Source organism: Heterodontus francisci, chromosome 11 (assembly GCF_036365525.1).
Source record: "Heterodontus francisci isolate sHetFra1 chromosome 11, sHetFra1.hap1, whole genome shotgun sequence".
Taxonomy (NCBI): Eukaryota; Metazoa; Chordata; class Chondrichthyes; order Heterodontiformes; family Heterodontidae; genus Heterodontus; species Heterodontus francisci.
Window position 1 is genome coordinate 44,145,342 of NC_090381.1, and position 17,855 is coordinate 44,163,196.

The following is a 17,855-nucleotide window of genomic DNA, read 5'->3' on the forward strand; positions in this document are numbered from 1 at the left end:
AGAGAGGATTGGAAAATGATGGCCTCCACTATCTCTTCTCTTGCTTCCCTTATCAGCTTAGGATACATTTCATCTAGGCCTGGGGATTTATCCATTTACAAAGATGTTAAACCCCTTACTACTTCCTCTCTCATTATGTTAATTTCATCTAATATTTCACACTCCTCCTCCCTGATTGCAATGTCTAGTATCACCCCTCTCTTTTGTGACAACAGATGCAAAGTATTCATTAAGAAACATACCCACGTTCTCTACCTCCACACGCAGGTTACGCTTATGGTCCCTAATAGATCCTACTCTTTCTTCAGTTATCCTCTTTCACCTTATGTATTTCTAAAAAAATCTTTGGGTTTTCCTTTATTGTACTTGCCAATACTTTTTCATGTCCTCTCTTTGCTTCCTAGTTTCCTTTTTAATTTTACCACTACGCTTTTTATTCTCTTCTAGGTTTTCTGCAGTATTGAGCCCTTGATGTCTGTCATAAGCTTCCCATTTTTACTTTATTCTCTCCTTTAAGACCCTTGGCTTCTAGGGGGTTCTGGATTTGTTAGTCACATCCTTTTTCTTTAAAGGAACATACTTGTTCCGAACCCTCACTATCTTTTCCTTAAATGCCTCCCACTGATCTGGCACTGACTAAACCTGCAAGTAGCTGTTTCTAGTCCACTTTAGCTAAATTATATCTCAGCTTAGTAAAATTAGATTTTTCCCCAATTGTGAACTTTTATTCCTGGTCTTTCTTTGTCCTTTTCCATAACTACCCTAAATCTAACAGAATTATGATCACTGCCACCAAAGTACACCCCAACTGATACCTCTTCCACCTGCCCAGCTTTATTCCCTAAAACTAAGTCCAGAACCGCGTCCTCTCTTTTGTTGGGCTTGTTACAGACTGGCTAAAAAATTCTGATTGCATTTTAAGAATTCTGCTCCCTCTGTGCCTTTCACACTCATTTTATCCCTGTTAATAACAGGGTAGTTGAAATCCCCCACTATTACTGCTCTATTACTTTTGCACTTCAGAGATTTGCCGACATATTTGCTCTTCTATCTCTCTCTGACTATTGGGAGTTTAGAGTACATTCCCAGTAGTGATTGCCCCTTTTGTGTTCTTCAGTTCAACCCATATGGCTCATTTGATGATCATTTTACCATATCATCCCTCCTCACAACTATAATTGTTTCTTTAAGCAACAATATGACCCTCTCCTTTTTTATTCCCCCACTCTATCTCATCTGAAAACCCTACAACCAGGAATGTTAAGCTCCCATTCCTGCCCTTCTTTCAGACATGTCTCAGTAATAGCTCTCACATGTCACATATATCACTCTCACATGTCAATCTGTACTCTCAGCTCATCTGCCTTATTCCCTAAGCTTCTTGCATTGAAGTATATACCATTGTGCACTGCCAAACTCCCTTGTTGTCTATTTTCTAGCATTTGTTTCCTCTGCCTTCCAAACATACTTACTCATTTTCTGCCTTCTATTTCCAACTTTTCTTATCTCCCTTTTGAATCAACTCTCAGGTTCCCAACAGCACTATGCTGTGCAATGTGGAAGACACATGGAGCTCTCAAGGAAGGTGGGCCGTCAGTGTCTGCAGGTGAAAACCTATGGAAGATTGAGCATGCTGAAGACGCTGCTGATGATGCACAATTGCCAGCCACCAGTGCCATCTGTCAGTATCTGATTCAGGAGTCCGTCACCTTAGATCCTCTGTATCTTCACCATTCCCTCAACAAAAGTTTCCTCATTTACTGATTTGACAACTATTCCCTGATTGTCAAAAGACTTGTATTTCTATAGCACCTTTCATGACCACTGGATGTCTCAGAACACTTTACAATCAATTAAGTATTTTTGAAGCGTAGCCACTGTTGTAATGTAGGAAATATAGCAGCCGATTTGTGCACAGCAAGCTCCCACAAACAGCAATGTGATAATGACCAGATAATCTGATGTTTTTGTTATGTTGATTGAAGGATAAATATTGGACAGGACACCAGGGATAACTCCCCTGCTCTTCTTCAAAATGATGCCATGGGATCTTCTTTATCTACCTGAGAGGGAAGCTGGGGCCTCATCTTCACCTCTCATATGATAGATAGCACCTCTAAAGTGCAGCACTCCCTCAGTACTGCACTACAGTGTTAAATCCTGGAGTGAGGCATGAACCCACAACCTTCTGATTCAGAGATGAGAATACTTCCAACTGAGCCACAGTTGGAAACCATTTCACTTAGCTAATGCTTCAGTGTGTAATACGATTACAAGAATATTCGCCAAGCACAATGCAAACAAAAAGTGCTACCAAATATTTTTTTTCATGCAATGTGTGTTTTGTTGCTATTTTCCATCCTAGTGTTTCCAGTCAGTATCCAACTAATGTGCACTACTACCTAATCAAATGCTGCTTTGTGCTCCCCCAGTGACCTGCAGCATTATAACAGAAAGAACCTATCACTATAGAAACTGAGATAAAACTAGTGGCTCGCTGTGTTGATGAGATGACACTGCAGTATGAGGTTGAGATGGGTTACTTAAATTATAAATTAGCAACTGTACTTCGTAATATAAAATTACATTTACCATCTATTGTCCATTCCACAACACTGAGGATGTCAGCAGCTTCCAAAGAGAGTTCGTCAGGTTCCTGTGCAGTGTATCTCTGGACACACTGTACCTGGGGACAATCTAGTAGAGACCACAGAACATTAGTGAGATTGTAACAAATTATGGTAATCCTTTGAATATCAACAGCTGAAAATAATGGGCAACTAAGGTTTCTCACAAGCCTCTTTCATTCAATTTTCTTTTCATTCGATTACAATATATTTTGTCCATGAATTTGGTTATGTTGTGACTGGTTTTTCAATGCTATGGCTATCATTTTGCTTCCAAAATGGCATCTGCGGCACATACACAATTTTGTGCTAGCTGTGCGGGATGCCATTTTGGTGAAGGCATTAGCTCGTGTGTAAAGAGCATCTGCTAGAAGTAAGCAGAATAGGCAGATCGTCAATCAGTGTGTAACACTGATTAGATGCCAGCACTGCATTTTGGAGCTCAGTGCTCCAGCTAACACCATCTCTTAAACATGCACAGCTGAACACACGTTCAGCAACAGGAAGGACCTCTCCACCAGCATTATTTAAAGGGATCATCAATACTTTCAGTTAATCGCTGATTGATTTCTGTGGCTCATGCTGTGATTGTAAAAGTGTTCGGTGGGGAGTTCTTCAAAGTTGCTAAAGCCTACAGGGAGTGGTGCAGCACATGAAGGACTTTGTCCTGACTTCAAGGATTCTGCACAAACCAATTGCTCCCAGACATGGGTGCAGGGGAGGTGACACAGAGCAGGACAAGCTGCTGGTAAAGGGAGGCTATATCCAACTAGTATGTCGACAAAGCAATTCCCCTACCTGAACCTCAGTGAGGAACAGTGTCAGACATCTGTGCATCACCAAAGACCAAAGCTTTACAGACACCTGTCAACTTTGAAATGTATCACAACCGGAGGGGATTCCACTCCTTTAACATCCAGCTATTGTGTGACCATGCTCAGTGTATCATGCAGGTCAATGCTGGCAGCAGTTATCATACCTTCCTTCTGCAGCAGTCCACTGTGCCAGCTGCATTTGAGTCAACATGACAACCAGAGGATGGCTACAAGGGTGACAAGGACCACATGGTTCATGACTCCAGTGCGCAACCCATGCACATGAAATGTTGGGACATGAAATGTGATCGAGCAGACCACTGCGATACTTGAAAAAGGCTTTCCCTGCTTGGACCTCAGAACTCGTGCATGTCAAGATTTGTTGTGTTCTGCTGCATGGTGCACAACCCTGCCATCGAGGGGCATAGTCCTTGCCAACAGCTATATGGTGAGCATCTGAGGAGCAGGGGGAGAAGGAGGAAGAAGAGTAGGAGGAGGAGGAGGAAGAGTAGGAGGAGGAGGAATTGAGGAAGCAACCATCATAGCTCTTTTCTGGTCAGGCTGGCATGATTGACTCACCTGATTGCAATACCAGTAACCGCAACCCCAGTTCCCCTTTCACCAAGTCCCACTCCTTACCTTCTCTTTGTTACTGACCATCACAGCATCATCTAGGCCACAATGCAGAAATAAAAGCCAACACAAAACAAACCTCCCAAACCAAAGCATGCCATATTGCATACAAAAGTCAACAATCACCTTTGTGCATTCCCTTAGTGTCAGTCTTCAGTGTGCCTTGGACTGTTTAGTCCTCCTCTGCCGTGCTACCTTCGTAGCTGTGGCATGGCTGGTGGAAGGCTGTTGACTCTCAGTGGAGGAGACTGCAGATGGCCTTGCAGGACAACCTCAAGCAGCTCTAGGCCAGAAGGCCCAGCTTTGGACTATATCACCTCGGCATGGGCAACAGCAGTTGGGGCTGGTTGGCTGACAGGCAACAGCAAGGGCACTGGCCTGGTGGAAACAGTGAGAGGACAAATGGTGTCATCCAGAGAGCGAGGACAGCAGGTTTATGCTCCCCGGAGCCACAGCCACTGCCCTGGGGCACAGCCTCAGCAATCTGAGTAATCTACTGGAGCACAGATTTCAGGACTGCTGTGAAACCCTGCAAGTCCCCTTGAAAACTCATATCTGCATTTGTGATGGCAGCAGTCTGAGTTTGTGTGGCAACAAGCTGAGCTGGTATGACTTCTGTCTGAGCTTCCGTCACAGCAGCCAGTAACTTTTACAACAAAAACAAGAAACGCTGGAATCACTCAGCAGGTCTGGCAGCATCTGTGGAAAGAGAAGCAAAGTTAACGTTTCGGGTCACTGACCCTTCCTAAAAGTTAGGTAACTTTTACTTGTGCTGCAATGGAACTTGCGACGTCAGACGCTATATCATGGTGCTATGACCTAGGTGGGAGTAAGGCACTGTTAATTCAGTCCCACTACTCCACAGGTCACAACATATTAGTGAAGTTTCCCACCTACCAGAAAATAGTCAAATTAAATGGAATTTAAAACAGAATAAAGCACACCAAACCAGGTTTATTTAAACAACAAAATTAATTATTTATTAATAAACTAAGTCTTAAACAATAATAAGATAACTCTATATGTGAAAGGATCCATTTCAAACTTCATACTCTTCTTAACCCTCATGCACATATATACATTCAAAAAAAATGGTTAACCGGTTTTCAAAGGATGTTTTGGATTACAACTGTTTAAGAATAATGAAATAATTGGGTTGTAATGTTCTGGTAGGATATTTTCGGGTCAGTGAGGTGTCCCAGAGTCGAATAGTCAGTTGCTGCTTGAAGTCTCTCCAGGCGAGGTTGATGAACAGTCTGTGATGGGTGAGTATTCATGGCACTTCGTCTGCAACAGGCATCACATAGATCTTTCAGAAAAGGGTGTAGTAACAGGTCTACTTGAATTTTGAAATAGCAATCTAGCAATAGAAGCTTTCTTGAGATTTCAGAATCTCCCAAAACATAACAGGCAACAGGAATCACTCCTGAGGCAGAGATATTTCACAGACTGGAGGCAATAGGAATTTACTACCTTTTAAAATGCAGGGCTTCCTCTCAGCAAAGGAGCCTTTCTCTACAGAGAGCAACATCTCCTCTTTTCCTGGGTCTTTTCCTCTCTGGGGTCTTTTCTCTCTCCAGGCAGACCACAGCCACCACCTCAAATGTAGAATTTCTTTTTACAAGAGAGGCAAATCTTTTTAGAGAGTATGTCTTTTTTTCCTCTGGTCTGCAAATACAGGTCCGAGCCAGCTCACTGCTAAGCTGCTTCCAGCTTCCTGGTCTTTTTTACACTGCCAAAAGTGAAGCCAAAAGGCTTAACAATAAGTCATGTGACCTGTCATTTCCCTTACTGTTGTTTGGAACAGGTGTCTTGCAGTCTGTCCCACTCAGTTCACACACCAAGTTTCAGCATTCAATCTTCACAGAAAATCCTTTTTCTCAGTCTTTTTATAAACACACAATTCTTAGCTTTCAATAAAAAACAAAGCTCTTGTGACAATGGATCAGTGCAGAAGTACTCATATGCAATTCACCACCACTTCCACACTGAAAAGGATGTGCTCCAAGCTCTGCAGAAATTCCTGTGCCAAGTTGGTGCCAGATATCTCCATGCTCCTCGTCACTGGCTTTCCGGTAGGCCTGCCAATGCATCAAGTATTTCAGTATGCACACCGATCAGCTTTCTTCTGTAGGTTTCCCCATTGAATTCCTTATCTGAGTCCTCTGCAGCAGAACTCTATTGCAACCTCACCCTGCGGCGAGCTGTGATCTCTCCTTCCATTGTCCCCTGCCCTGGCTGCAGTCCAGTTGTGCCCAGTGTCTCACCACATGCAGATCCTGCCTCTAAGCTACCCTCCATAAGAGTATTTGAGGTGGTGACTGCAAGTATGATAGCAAGTAACAGTGTCTCTTCTTCATCACTGTCTTTCTGCTCTTTCTATCCCTATCTGGCCAGGTTGCAGTTATTGGGTATCTGAAAGGAGAAAGCAAAGGATAGGGTTGTAGTGAGGAGAGGTGGAGGTAGGGGGAGCAAGAGGTGCATGCTTACACCATTTGCAGCTTAAAAGTCACAAGAGATTGTGGGATGAGCGGGATGTGGGATGTGAAGAGGAGAATTAGGTAAGAAGATAACATCATCTTCAATGATTTCAGCCCCACTGCTGGCTACAGCCTCAGCAATGCCCATCCCAATAATGGCCAGCAGCATCTCCTCCATGGACATGGACATGCGCCGCCTTGACCTGCAATAGAGAGGGAAGTGTGTCAGTGACTGTAGTGCAATGTGTTTGGGTGATGTAACTATCATATGTGCAAGATGTGAGATGTGGGTGTGAGGCTTGCAGCAGTGCTATGTGTGTGAGGATGAAGTGAAGCTATAAATATGAGGTATGAGTTGTGATTGATAGAGATCGTTGGTCAGTGAGTGATGGGGTGCAGTGCGTTGAACAGTGTGCAAGTCTAGTGTGCAGTTGGTGAGATATGGCATTTGAAGCTATTTTCACTGACTTTGACCACTCGTGTGAGGTCATCGAAATTCTTATGGCACTGTATCCAGATCCTTGGGACTAGACTCCTGACATTGACCACCACTGCCTTCACAAAGTTTGTCTGCAGGCCTCCGGTGAATAGATTTCATCTCTCCTGCTCTCCACCTCTTACACAAGGTCTCGAGTGCAGTGTTGAAAAATCTTGGAGCCCGCTCTCTGTCATGTTGTGACATTCTTGTGTCTTTTCCAGATCAAACTCACTTTTATAATGACATCCAGCGTTTGCCCCAGCCAAAGTGCACCTTCTCTTTAAGAGGTACAGGCTGACTTTAAGGAATATAGGTTAGCTTAAACCCATTCTGGTCTCTCACAATTTTGCTCCGCCTGCTCAAAAATGCAGCCACCCACAGCACAATTAATGCTAGCTGCATGCTGCAATCATTTAAATAAGCGAACTTTGCGTGCTGCCTGCATCGGAAGCAATGGTGCAGGTTGACTATGCAGCGTGATCATCTTGCCTGTTTTTGTGGTTAACCAATTTTGGTGCCTTTACCTGTAGGCAAGGCGTGGAAACAAAAATTAAACATTTACACTGAACAATAATGATTGGCCTAACAGTCATTTCTTGTGGCTTTTGTGCTTATGACGTTAACGGAAATCATCTGTTTCTATTTCGGACACCCAGTCTTGGGTCAGATGTGATTTAATTTCTGTGCAAGGTAAAGCTTCTTCTACTTTTGGTTAGTTAGAGATGGACCTCAGGAGCAGGATGCCACTGTTTCCCTGCTCATCAAATGTTAAGGTTAGAAATGAGAAAAATCCAACCCCGATCAAACACAGACTCGAAGGTTGGTTAGATACCTGGATAGGAATAAATGACAACATAAAGACTTACCCCAATGCAATGAGCTGGGAGAAACATACTTTGTTCTTCGGTTTGGAGCAAGTGCATGAACCCAGCGTTTCTTATCACTCCTGCAAAATAAATTTGTGGACAAATAAAATCAGTAAAATAAATGATGAAAAAATAGCTGAAACCTCAGAGGAGATCCCAGAGGAGATATAAGCTGCTATACTTGTATATGTACATCAGAACAGGAGAGAAGCTTTGCATTTTTATCCATTAAACCCCTTCAGTAATGAAGTGAGAATCGTTATTTGTTTGGCCCATTACATTTCCAAGAGCTATTTTGTTATCACCACCACTTTATAATAAAGTGGCATCTCTTACTTAGTGGTGGGAAAATTTCAGCCAAATCGGCAAATTGTTTAGTTTAGGGATACAGCACTGAAACAGGCCCTTCGGCCCACCAAGTCTGTGTTGACCATCAACCACCCATTTATACTAATTCTACACTAATTCCATATTCCTACCACATCCCCACCTGTCCCTATATTTCCCTACCACTTACCTATACTAGGGGCAATTTATAATGGCCAATTAACCTATCAGCCTGCAAGTCTTTGGCATGTGGGAGGAAACCAGAGCACCCGGAGGAAACCCACGCAGACACAGGGAGAACTTGCAAACTCCACACAGGCAGTACCCAGAATTGAACCCGGGTCGCTGGAGCTGTAATGCTGCGGTGCTAACCACTGCGCCACTGATGACCCCATGACTTATGAGAGGAATCGTATATCTGCCAGTCTGCAAAGTGTTGAAAATGATGCAGAAGAAGCAATATTGCTCACTCAATTATTTCCACTTGCTTCTTGGTAAATTGTAGTCAAAGTAATTTGAGCATTACGAAGATGTTAGCTGTGATAGGAGAAGCTACATAATGCAATAGTGCACTGTAACTAATATAATAATTCTATCATTTTAAGACCATTGGCTGCAATTCCGATGAATACTTTCTGCACTAAACTGCAAACAGCAGTTTATTTAACTGCTATAGAGACAGGAGATACATACATATTCCCATCCACAGTACAGCATAGGATTAGAGACATAGACATTACAGTTAAAGGATTATTGAGCGAATTGTGGTACATTCACGATTGCACTGATCTATATGGTGACTGTGACTCTGATAGCAGAAATGCTAGGTCCACTGGGATTTCAAATCAAACAGATTTGAGAAGGATTTTGACAGCAGAAGCTTTTAAAGATCTTCCATTTGTATATTATTAAAATATCATTTGCATAACCTTTTACTGAATAGCTGTCTGATTTATTTTTTGCCATGATTCCTTTCAAGATCCAGTGAGATGAAAGCCAGCCCTGCTGTTCTCAGAGATGTTTATCATATTCACAAATAAGTAAGTAGGGGTAAAAATTATATGAAGAGATTAGTTTTGCCAGATGGATGTCACATCCCACAGACTGAAGTGTAAAAGAATCACAGCTGCACATTCTGATATGGTAAAGCAATAATCAGCCTTGTAGATAGCATTATCCACAGTCCAGCACCATTTACACACTGCTAGATAGAATGCATTAGTTAGCTGATAATTAGAGTACCTCATGGCATAGATATTTTTTATATTCGTTCATGGGATGTGGGCATCGCTGGCTAGGCCAGCATTTATTGCCCAACCCTAATTTCCTTTGAGAAGGTGGTGGTGAGCTGCCTTCTTGAACTGGGGTAGGTACATCCACAGTGCTGTTAGGAAGGGAGTTCCAGGATTTTGACCAGGCGACAGTGAAGGAACGGCGATATAGTTCCAAGTCACAATGGTGTGTGCCTTGGAGGGGAATTTGCAGGTGGTGGTGTTCCCATGCATCTGCTGCCCTTGTCCTTCTAGTTGGTAGAGGTCGTGGATTTGGAAGGTGCTATCTAAGGAGCCTTGGTGCATCGCTGCAGTGCATCTTGTAGATGGTACACACTGCTGCCACTGTGCGTCAGTGGTGGAGGGAATGAATGTTTGTAGATGGGGTGCCAATCAAGTGGGCTGCTTTGTCCTGGATGGTATTGAGCTTCTTGAGTGTTGTTGGAGCTGCACCCATCCAGGCAAGTGGAGAGTATTCCATCACACACCTGACTTATGCCTTGTAGATGGTGGACAGGCTTTGGGGAGTCAGGAGGTGAGTTACTCGCCGCAGGATTCCTAGCCTCTGACCTGCTCTAGTAGCCACGGTATTTATATGGCTACTCCAGTTCGGTTTCTGGTCAATGGTAACACTCAGGATGTTGATAGTGGGGAATTCAGTGATCGTAATGCCGTTGAATGTTAGGAGGAGATGGTTTGATTATCTCTTGTGGGAGATGGTCATTGCCTGGCACTTGTGTGGCTCAAATATTACTTGCCACTTATCAGCCCAAGCCTGGATATTGTCCAGGTCTTGCTGCATTTCTACATGAACTGCTTCAGTATCTGAGGAGTCGCGAATGGTGCTGAACATTGTGCAATCGTCAGCAAACATCCCCACTTCTGACCTTATGATTGAAGGAAGGTCATTGATGAAGCAGCTGAAGATGGTTGGGCCTAGGACACCACCCTGAGGAATTCCTGCAGTGATGTCCTGGAGCTGAGATGATTGACCTCCAACAACCACAACCATCTTCCTTTGCGCGAGGTACGATTCCAACCTTCGGAGGGTTTTCCCTCTGATTCCCATTAACTCCAGTTTTGCAAATGCTCCTTGATGCCATATTTGATAAAATGCTGCCTTGATGTCAAGGGCAGTCACTCTCACCTCATCTCTCGAGTTCAGCTCTTTTGTCCATGTTTGAACCAAGACTGTAATGAAGTTAGTAGCTGAGTGGCCCTGGTGGAATCCAAACTGAGCCTCACTGAGCAGGTTATTGCTAAGCAAGTGCCACTTGATGGCACTGTTGATGACACCTTCCATCACTTTACTGATGATTGGGAGTAGACTGATGGGGCGGTAATTGGACTGGTTGGACTTGTCCTACTTTTTGTGTACAGGACATACCTGGGCAATTTTCCATATTGCTGGGTAGCTGCCAGCGTTGTAGCTGTACTGGAACAGCTTGGCTATGGGTGCGGCAAGTTCTGGAGCACAGGTCTTCAGTACAATTGCCGGAATATTGTCAGGGCCCATAGCCTTTGCAGTATCCAGTGCCTTCAGTCGTTTCTTGATATCATGCAGAGTGAATCCAATTGGCTGAAGACTGGCATTTGTGATACTGGGGACCTCAGGAGGAGGCTGAGATGGATCATCCACTCTTGGCTGAAGATTGTTGCAAATACTTCAGTCTTATCTTTTGCACTGATGTGCTGGGCTCCCCCATCATTGAGGATGGGGATATTTGTGGAGCCTCCTCCTCCAGTTATTTGTTTAATTGTCCACCACCATTAACGACTGGATGTGGCAGGACTGCAGAGCTTAGATCTGAACCGTTGGTTATGGGATTGCTTAGCTGTCTATCGCATGCTGCTTACGCTGTTTAGCACGCAGATAGTCCTGTGTTTAAGCTTCACCAGGTTGACACCTCATTTTGAGGTATGCCTGGTGCTGCTCCTGGCATACTCTCCTGCACTCTTCATTGAACCAGGGTTGGTCCCCTGGCTTGATGGTAAAGGTGGAGTGGGGGATATGCTGGCCCATGAGGCTACAGATTGTTGTTGAGTACAATTCTGCTGCTGCTGGCCCACAGTGCCTCATGGATACCCAGTTTTGCATTGCTAGATCTGTTTGAAATCTATCCCATTTAGCACGGTGATGGTGCCACACAACATGATGGAGGGTATCCTTAATGTGAAGACAGGACTTTGTTTTCACAAGGACTGTGCGGTGGTCACTGCCAGATGCATCTGGGGCAGGCAGATTGGTGAGGACAATTAAAAAAAGAATAAAAATTACAAATGCTAAAATCTGAAATAAGACAGAAAATATTGGAAATACAGATTGGAAACTCTTCATCAGGAGATTTTGGAATAAGGTCCCTGCCCAAAATATTAGCCTGCCTATTCACTCTGATTCTGACAGACCTGCGTCTGGAACTTTCATGGTGCTCTCTGGAGTTGAATTGGTGGAACCAATCTTTTGTCTAAGTTATTGGGGGAGATTGGAAAGATTTCATGGAAATCCATGAACCCTGATGTACATTTTCAGAAATTTTCCATTTTTATTTCCTTCCTAGCTCTGTTGAGATACTTACAGTGACTTTGCTTTCAGCATATACTGGACCTCTCGCTCATTGTTGTTCTCCAAGAGTCGTAGCACAAATACATTTGCAAGTGCCTGACCCTGGTCCTCCAACTCTTGAACCCGTAGGAGGCCTCGAAGTGCATAATCAAACACTTCGTATCTGTCACCACTAGAAAAAAGAAACATCACAGTTGAGAACCACACTGAATAGTTTGGGGAAGCATTTCGCAGGGTTCCTCCAGTAAATGATCTATGATTTAAAAGACAAATCTAGAACTCTCAGCATGAGACAATGCTTTTTTGTCCCTTAGTGATGTGATTGGGAGGCCTCAAGGTTATCAATCACAATATATATTTTTAACAACCTCTTAAATGGAAGTTAAAGTTTCATCATAAATTATTTCAATGTCAACACTGATCAATTTTCTTCAGGACTACTAGAAATACTTCACAGTGAATTTTCCCACTCCTAAGACAGGAGCACAGAAATGGAAAATTTACCTTTCTGTTTTTGCCCTGATATTACGCAGACGCTGTAAGGAAGTTCCATGGATGTTGGCAATCAAGTGTCTAAACTGCAGTTATTATAAGGGCCATTTTTAAGGGATATTCTTCCTGTACAATTAATGTTTGTGCTCATCAAGATGAGGAATGTTAGCATTGGACAATGCAGAGTTTTCCTATTTCAGGTAACCAGTGTCATCACAGACCACTTACAGGTCAGATATCGTTTAGCCAGATGTTGAGTGAAGCTGCCTCTAATGTGTCTGAACAAAATACCCTCAACAGACCAGCATTGCATCCTTTTCGTTTCCCACACCAGCCATCCTGTGATCTCTCTGACTGAGATTGCTAATTAGTGTTGAATTTATGACTGTTTAGTGCATTAGGGCCAAATCCACTAGGACCTGGACTGAGACTATCCAAACTCATTTCACATAAGACCTTTGCAGTCAGCAGAGACAATTTCCTCCCATCAATCTAGGCTAGAATGAACTTCTGGCACAGAGGTGAATGGCCAGTGTCAAATCCACCAATCAGCAAGCTCCCTAATGAAAGCTTTTCTATTCAGATTCCACCTTTGAAACTATCCAAAAAACATATTGTAAACAAACCATTGCATACTCACATATATACCATTCTCTCAATACCCTTCAAATGCCTTTTCTTTCATAAACCAGAAATTCTTGATAATGCAGCAGGCAGAAATTCAGATTTCAAAATTTACACAGTATGAAACAACGCTATTGTGCAAAAACTACAATTCTTCAAGGAATAAACCTCAAGGCAAGTACAAGCCTTAAAACTATTCATGTTACATATAACCACACAATACATGAATTTAGTTTCCTCCATATTGCCAATAGCTTTCATGTTTTTGGCAAGGACTCACTAGGAATGTTTCTTGGTTATTAGGAAAAGATCATTGAACAGAATCAGGTAGACTGGCTTGAACAGTTTCTTCTTCCTAAAGGTTCTTGTTACTTTCTGTCCTGACATTTGCTCCAGTTCACCTTCCTTCAGCAACCACCGAGACTGGGAGATAATTGGCACAGCCTGAGAAGAGTACAGGTATTGGTTAGATATATTCTTTGGTGGTAATAAAATAAAGACAGTCTACTGATCTCTCTATGGTCATTGGTCAAAAATTCTTAAAGATATTGATTAAGTGAAAGGAATGGTTCCACACAAGTCTACCTAGTTACAATTTGGGAATTCCTTTAAAAATTTACTTACTGAACATACATTTCTATAATTTCTAAAATATAGTACAAAGAGTGATTTTTACCTTCTATTTTATCTTATAATTCTATTTTTCTTTTATTTTGTTCTTCCAATTCATCAATTGCATTCTGTTCTGAAGAGTTCTCTGAAGGTTATGTATACTGGCCTACAGATAGAGACTTATTCATCCTTATATAGACAAAAGTCTATTTTTCGAGTCATACCTTGACTTTAAACTCAAGTTTCTTCTCAAAGTTGATCAGCTGCTCAGTTCTACCCATTTTTTTCACACGTTCACTACACTCTTTGATAACCTTCAACAAGAAGAAATTACTATTATTAATAGACAAATTCTTGCACTTTGTGCAGCTTTACACGATAACATTTAGAAAATACCAAGCTACTGATGACCTATGTCATTTAATTCTTCCTTTGTTCCAGCACCTTGCAAGATTGGTTTAATCTCTAACTGTGTGTAAAAAGATGTTTCTACTGGGCTGCTTTATAGAGGTACCATTGATATTAAATTGGTAAGCTTGACTTGGAAGATGCCGCAACCAGGAAGGGAGATCTTACAACATGCCCGAATTTGTAGCTGCTGCTATCTTAGTTTCTGTAGGTGAAATTTTCCTGGAGGTCCAGTACTTTACTGGGCCCCTTAAATGATTAAAATGAACCAGTGATTGTATCATAGACTACATGTAGAATGAAGACACACAGAACAGTTTCCACTTTAATTGTGCTTAATCCCATATTTGTGTTGAATAAATGTATCTAAAAAGACATTCTGACAGTGTGTTTTGAGGATAAATTTCCAGCCCATCTGTACCAGTTGTGTAGGAGATTGGAAAATTAAGGCAGTGGGACTTAGACATATTTTCACTTGATTTCCTTGGTCTACAATTTACCATCTGTCTGCAATTTATGTGCCATCTCATTGTGCACCAACACTTGGGGCATAACACACCTCTTGCCTGCACACTTAATGTGGCAGCCACCAGGTTTCATCAGGCATTTCTGTCACCCAAACAGCCTCTGCACATGCTAAAATACACATTAAAAATACTATCAGTCTTTGAAAGGTTACCAGCATTTTATCTTCCGATGTGGCCATTTACCTTTAAGGATTGTATATCTTTAAATTTATGGATTACCCTTGAAGGGTTGTATGCATGCAATTTTGTGTGCCCCTCCTCCTTTCCTACCTCCTCCCCCAGTACCCCTAGGAGCGCTCATCACCAAGCCCAAATATAGGCAGGGAGTCCCCACATTGTAAATAAAGCTGACCACACTTTTGCAGGATCAGCAAATTAATGGTCAGGGGTTCTAATAATGGATGGGTGTAGGCCTGATTGAAAATCTACCCCTGCATATTGTCACAGTCTTCTACAATGTATTATGATGTGTGCATCATAATAGCATACATGCATATCTAAATATAGAGTCAAGAATTGTAAATGCTTGCATGGAAGGCATAGTAAAAGTGCAAAAGGAAACCAACAAAAGGGAAGGGTTGACATCCATGGAAATTAAAATCAGGAGCAATGTATAACCAGGGCAATGAGCCAACATGGCATGTTTTACACTATCGCCCAAAGTCAAAACTACCCCTAAGGAGTGAGGAAAGGCAGCGGAATAAAAAAGGAAAAAATGTTAGTCTTGCACCTTTTCAAGTTCTTTATGTGCCTTCACAGCTGTGCTTTCCCTCTTTGACTCTTCTTCAGCTGTTTTCAAGATATTCTGTCAAACAAAATTGAATTCAGAAACATAAGCCACTTAGCAGCAATTTTTTAATGAAGATAAATGACATCCATTTGGTTGCCTTGTATCTTTCTTGACCCTATGCTACTTCAAATATCAGTTCTCAGTGGGGGCAGGAGAAACTAAACAAAGAGTTCACATCTCTGCATTCCCTCCAAAGAAACATATTGCCCATCACACAGCATTCTACCTTTCCTTTTATTCTTTCATGGGATGTGGGCGGCACTGGCAGGCCAGCTATTGTTGCCCATCCCTAATTGCCCTTGAACTGAGTGGCTTGCTAGGCCATTTCAGAGGGTAGTTAAGAATCAACCATGTTGCTGTGGGTCTGTAGGCCAGACCAAGTGTGGATGGCAGATTTCCTTCTCGAAAGGACATTAGTGAACCAGATGGGTTTTTAACAACAATTGATGATAGTTTCATGGCACCATTACTGAGAATAGCTTTTCAATTTGGATTTTAATTAATTAATTACATTTTTAAGACATGCTAAGAAAGGATAAGGTTCATCCAACTAATATAAGTGATTGTAAAGTGATAGTCAGCCTTGAGAATTGAACTAGGGATCAAATTCTTGGCTGCTTGACTGGCCTAAATTCCACAACAATACTTTTATTTATTTCGAAGCTTCCAATTTTTTGTGCATAGTGGATACTTTTTTGGAATGTGATACAAAACCTCTTGAGGCCAACAGCTCACTAAAAAAACCGCAAGCAACAAAATGTTCATGTGTCATGGCTACCTGAGTCCATGTGAGAAAGACCCCATTAGGCAAGTTCGAAATGAATATTACACCGATTGCTGAGTAATATTTATACCTTCACAGTACTTTATAGGTTTTTTCCTCAAAAAAAGAATTACGTTTTACTGGGTAGTGTGGAGTTAGTGAGGTACTTGAGTCAGCCCAGCAACTTGGTGTAATGTACTGTTGATGTTCCACGACATTACCTGATCACCTTCATTGTATAAAATAATAATCATAGTACTATTAGACACTGAAATGTTTGCCTGAAAAATGTAGTCAGTTCGACATCAATAGAGTGATCGCAGGTACTTACTTGTACCAGCAGCTTTAATCGTGTTATCCTTTGAAAAGGCAAGATAAGAAATGAAGGGAAGGGCAGCCCTCTACATTTCGGATCTTTTTCGAGCTCAGCCATCACAGTGCGGAACTGAAGATTATTTTCCCTTTGAAGAAGAAGTGCAGAGTCAAGGCAACAATTCTCATAAAATGTTGAAGAATCTCGACTTTGAAATTCAGCAGTAACATGTACATTCTTTCAGATATAATGCCTTAAAAATCTCAGAATTTTAAGTTTCTTTCATATTTACCCCAAACTATTTCTGAATATTGTGCGGAATACAACCCAGTCACCCAGATGCTGTTTGAGTGTGTGTGGAGTGCTTGAAGTCAGGAGGTGTCACTTCTCCACCGAGGAGCCTGGAGTTCTACAGACCAGGGGTCTCGCATTTAAATACAAAACAGTGATCATAGAGTATCAAGAGCTGATGGTGACACTGGGCCATAGCAGGCAGTGTGCTGTGGACAAAACCTCGGATGGAGGAGTTCATCAGCAGAATGCACAACACTTTGGAGAACAATCTCAGGACAGGGGGCACTTCCATGAACTGCAGCATTTTCAAAAATAAATTGTCCCTGAAGAGATTGAGCACAGGACAATTTTGATTTTTTTTAAATAATCAGTGATGGCAGAACCCATCATTGCAGAAGCCAGTCTTCAGCCAATTTGGTTCACTCCACGTGATATTAAGAAATGACGAGGCACACCAGATACAGCAAAGGCTACAGTCCTGACAACATCCCGGCTGGAGTGCTGAAGACCTGAGCTCCAGAACTAGCCAAGCCTCTGGCCAAGCTGTTCCAATGCAGCTACATCAACAGCATCTCCCAAACCCGGGACCTCTACCACCGAGAAGGACAAGGGCAGCAGGCACATGGGAACATCAATGGGGACAGAGGGCAAAAGGGGAGAAGGGGGCAAAAGGGGAGAGGAGGGCAAAAGAGGAGACGGGGGACAAAGGGGGGACAAAAGAGGAGAGGGAGAGGTGGGGAACTGAGAGAGGCGGGGGGGGACAGAGAGAGGGGGACAGATGGGGGCAACGACACAGAGAGGGGGAAATACAGGGAGAGACAGAGAGAGAGATCAAGATCACTCCTGACAGATGGACATCTATCTAGAATACTCTGCATCACTCCATCAGGTGTGTGGGCAGAGATTGACTACTTATGCAAGCAAAAACAATGGCAGATATGTCACTAAATCAGTTTTCTATATAGTGACGAG

The 17,855-nt window shown here is 42.5% G+C and overlaps 1 protein-coding gene across 3 annotated transcripts in view; it reads right to left on the reverse strand.

Moving 5' to 3' along the window:
- The window catches only part of ngef (neuronal guanine nucleotide exchange factor), an 83,960-nt gene that overhangs the window by 17,971 nt on the left and 48,134 nt on the right, over window positions 1-17,855 (reverse strand). For all 3 annotated transcript variants that reach the window (XM_068042068.1, XM_068042069.1, XM_068042070.1), the window contains 7 exons: window positions 16,608-16,737; window positions 15,454-15,528; window positions 14,013-14,102; window positions 13,457-13,620; window positions 12,074-12,232; window positions 7,900-7,979; window positions 2,593-2,697 (listed from right to left, as the gene is read on the reverse strand). In XM_068042068.1, the coding sequence (XP_067898169.1) occupies window positions 2,593-2,697; window positions 7,900-7,979; window positions 12,074-12,232; window positions 13,457-13,620; window positions 14,013-14,102; window positions 15,454-15,528; window positions 16,608-16,737 (803 nt within the window). The remainder of the gene's footprint in view (window positions 1-2,592; window positions 2,698-7,899; window positions 7,980-12,073; window positions 12,233-13,456; window positions 13,621-14,012; window positions 14,103-15,453; window positions 15,529-16,607; window positions 16,738-17,855) is intronic.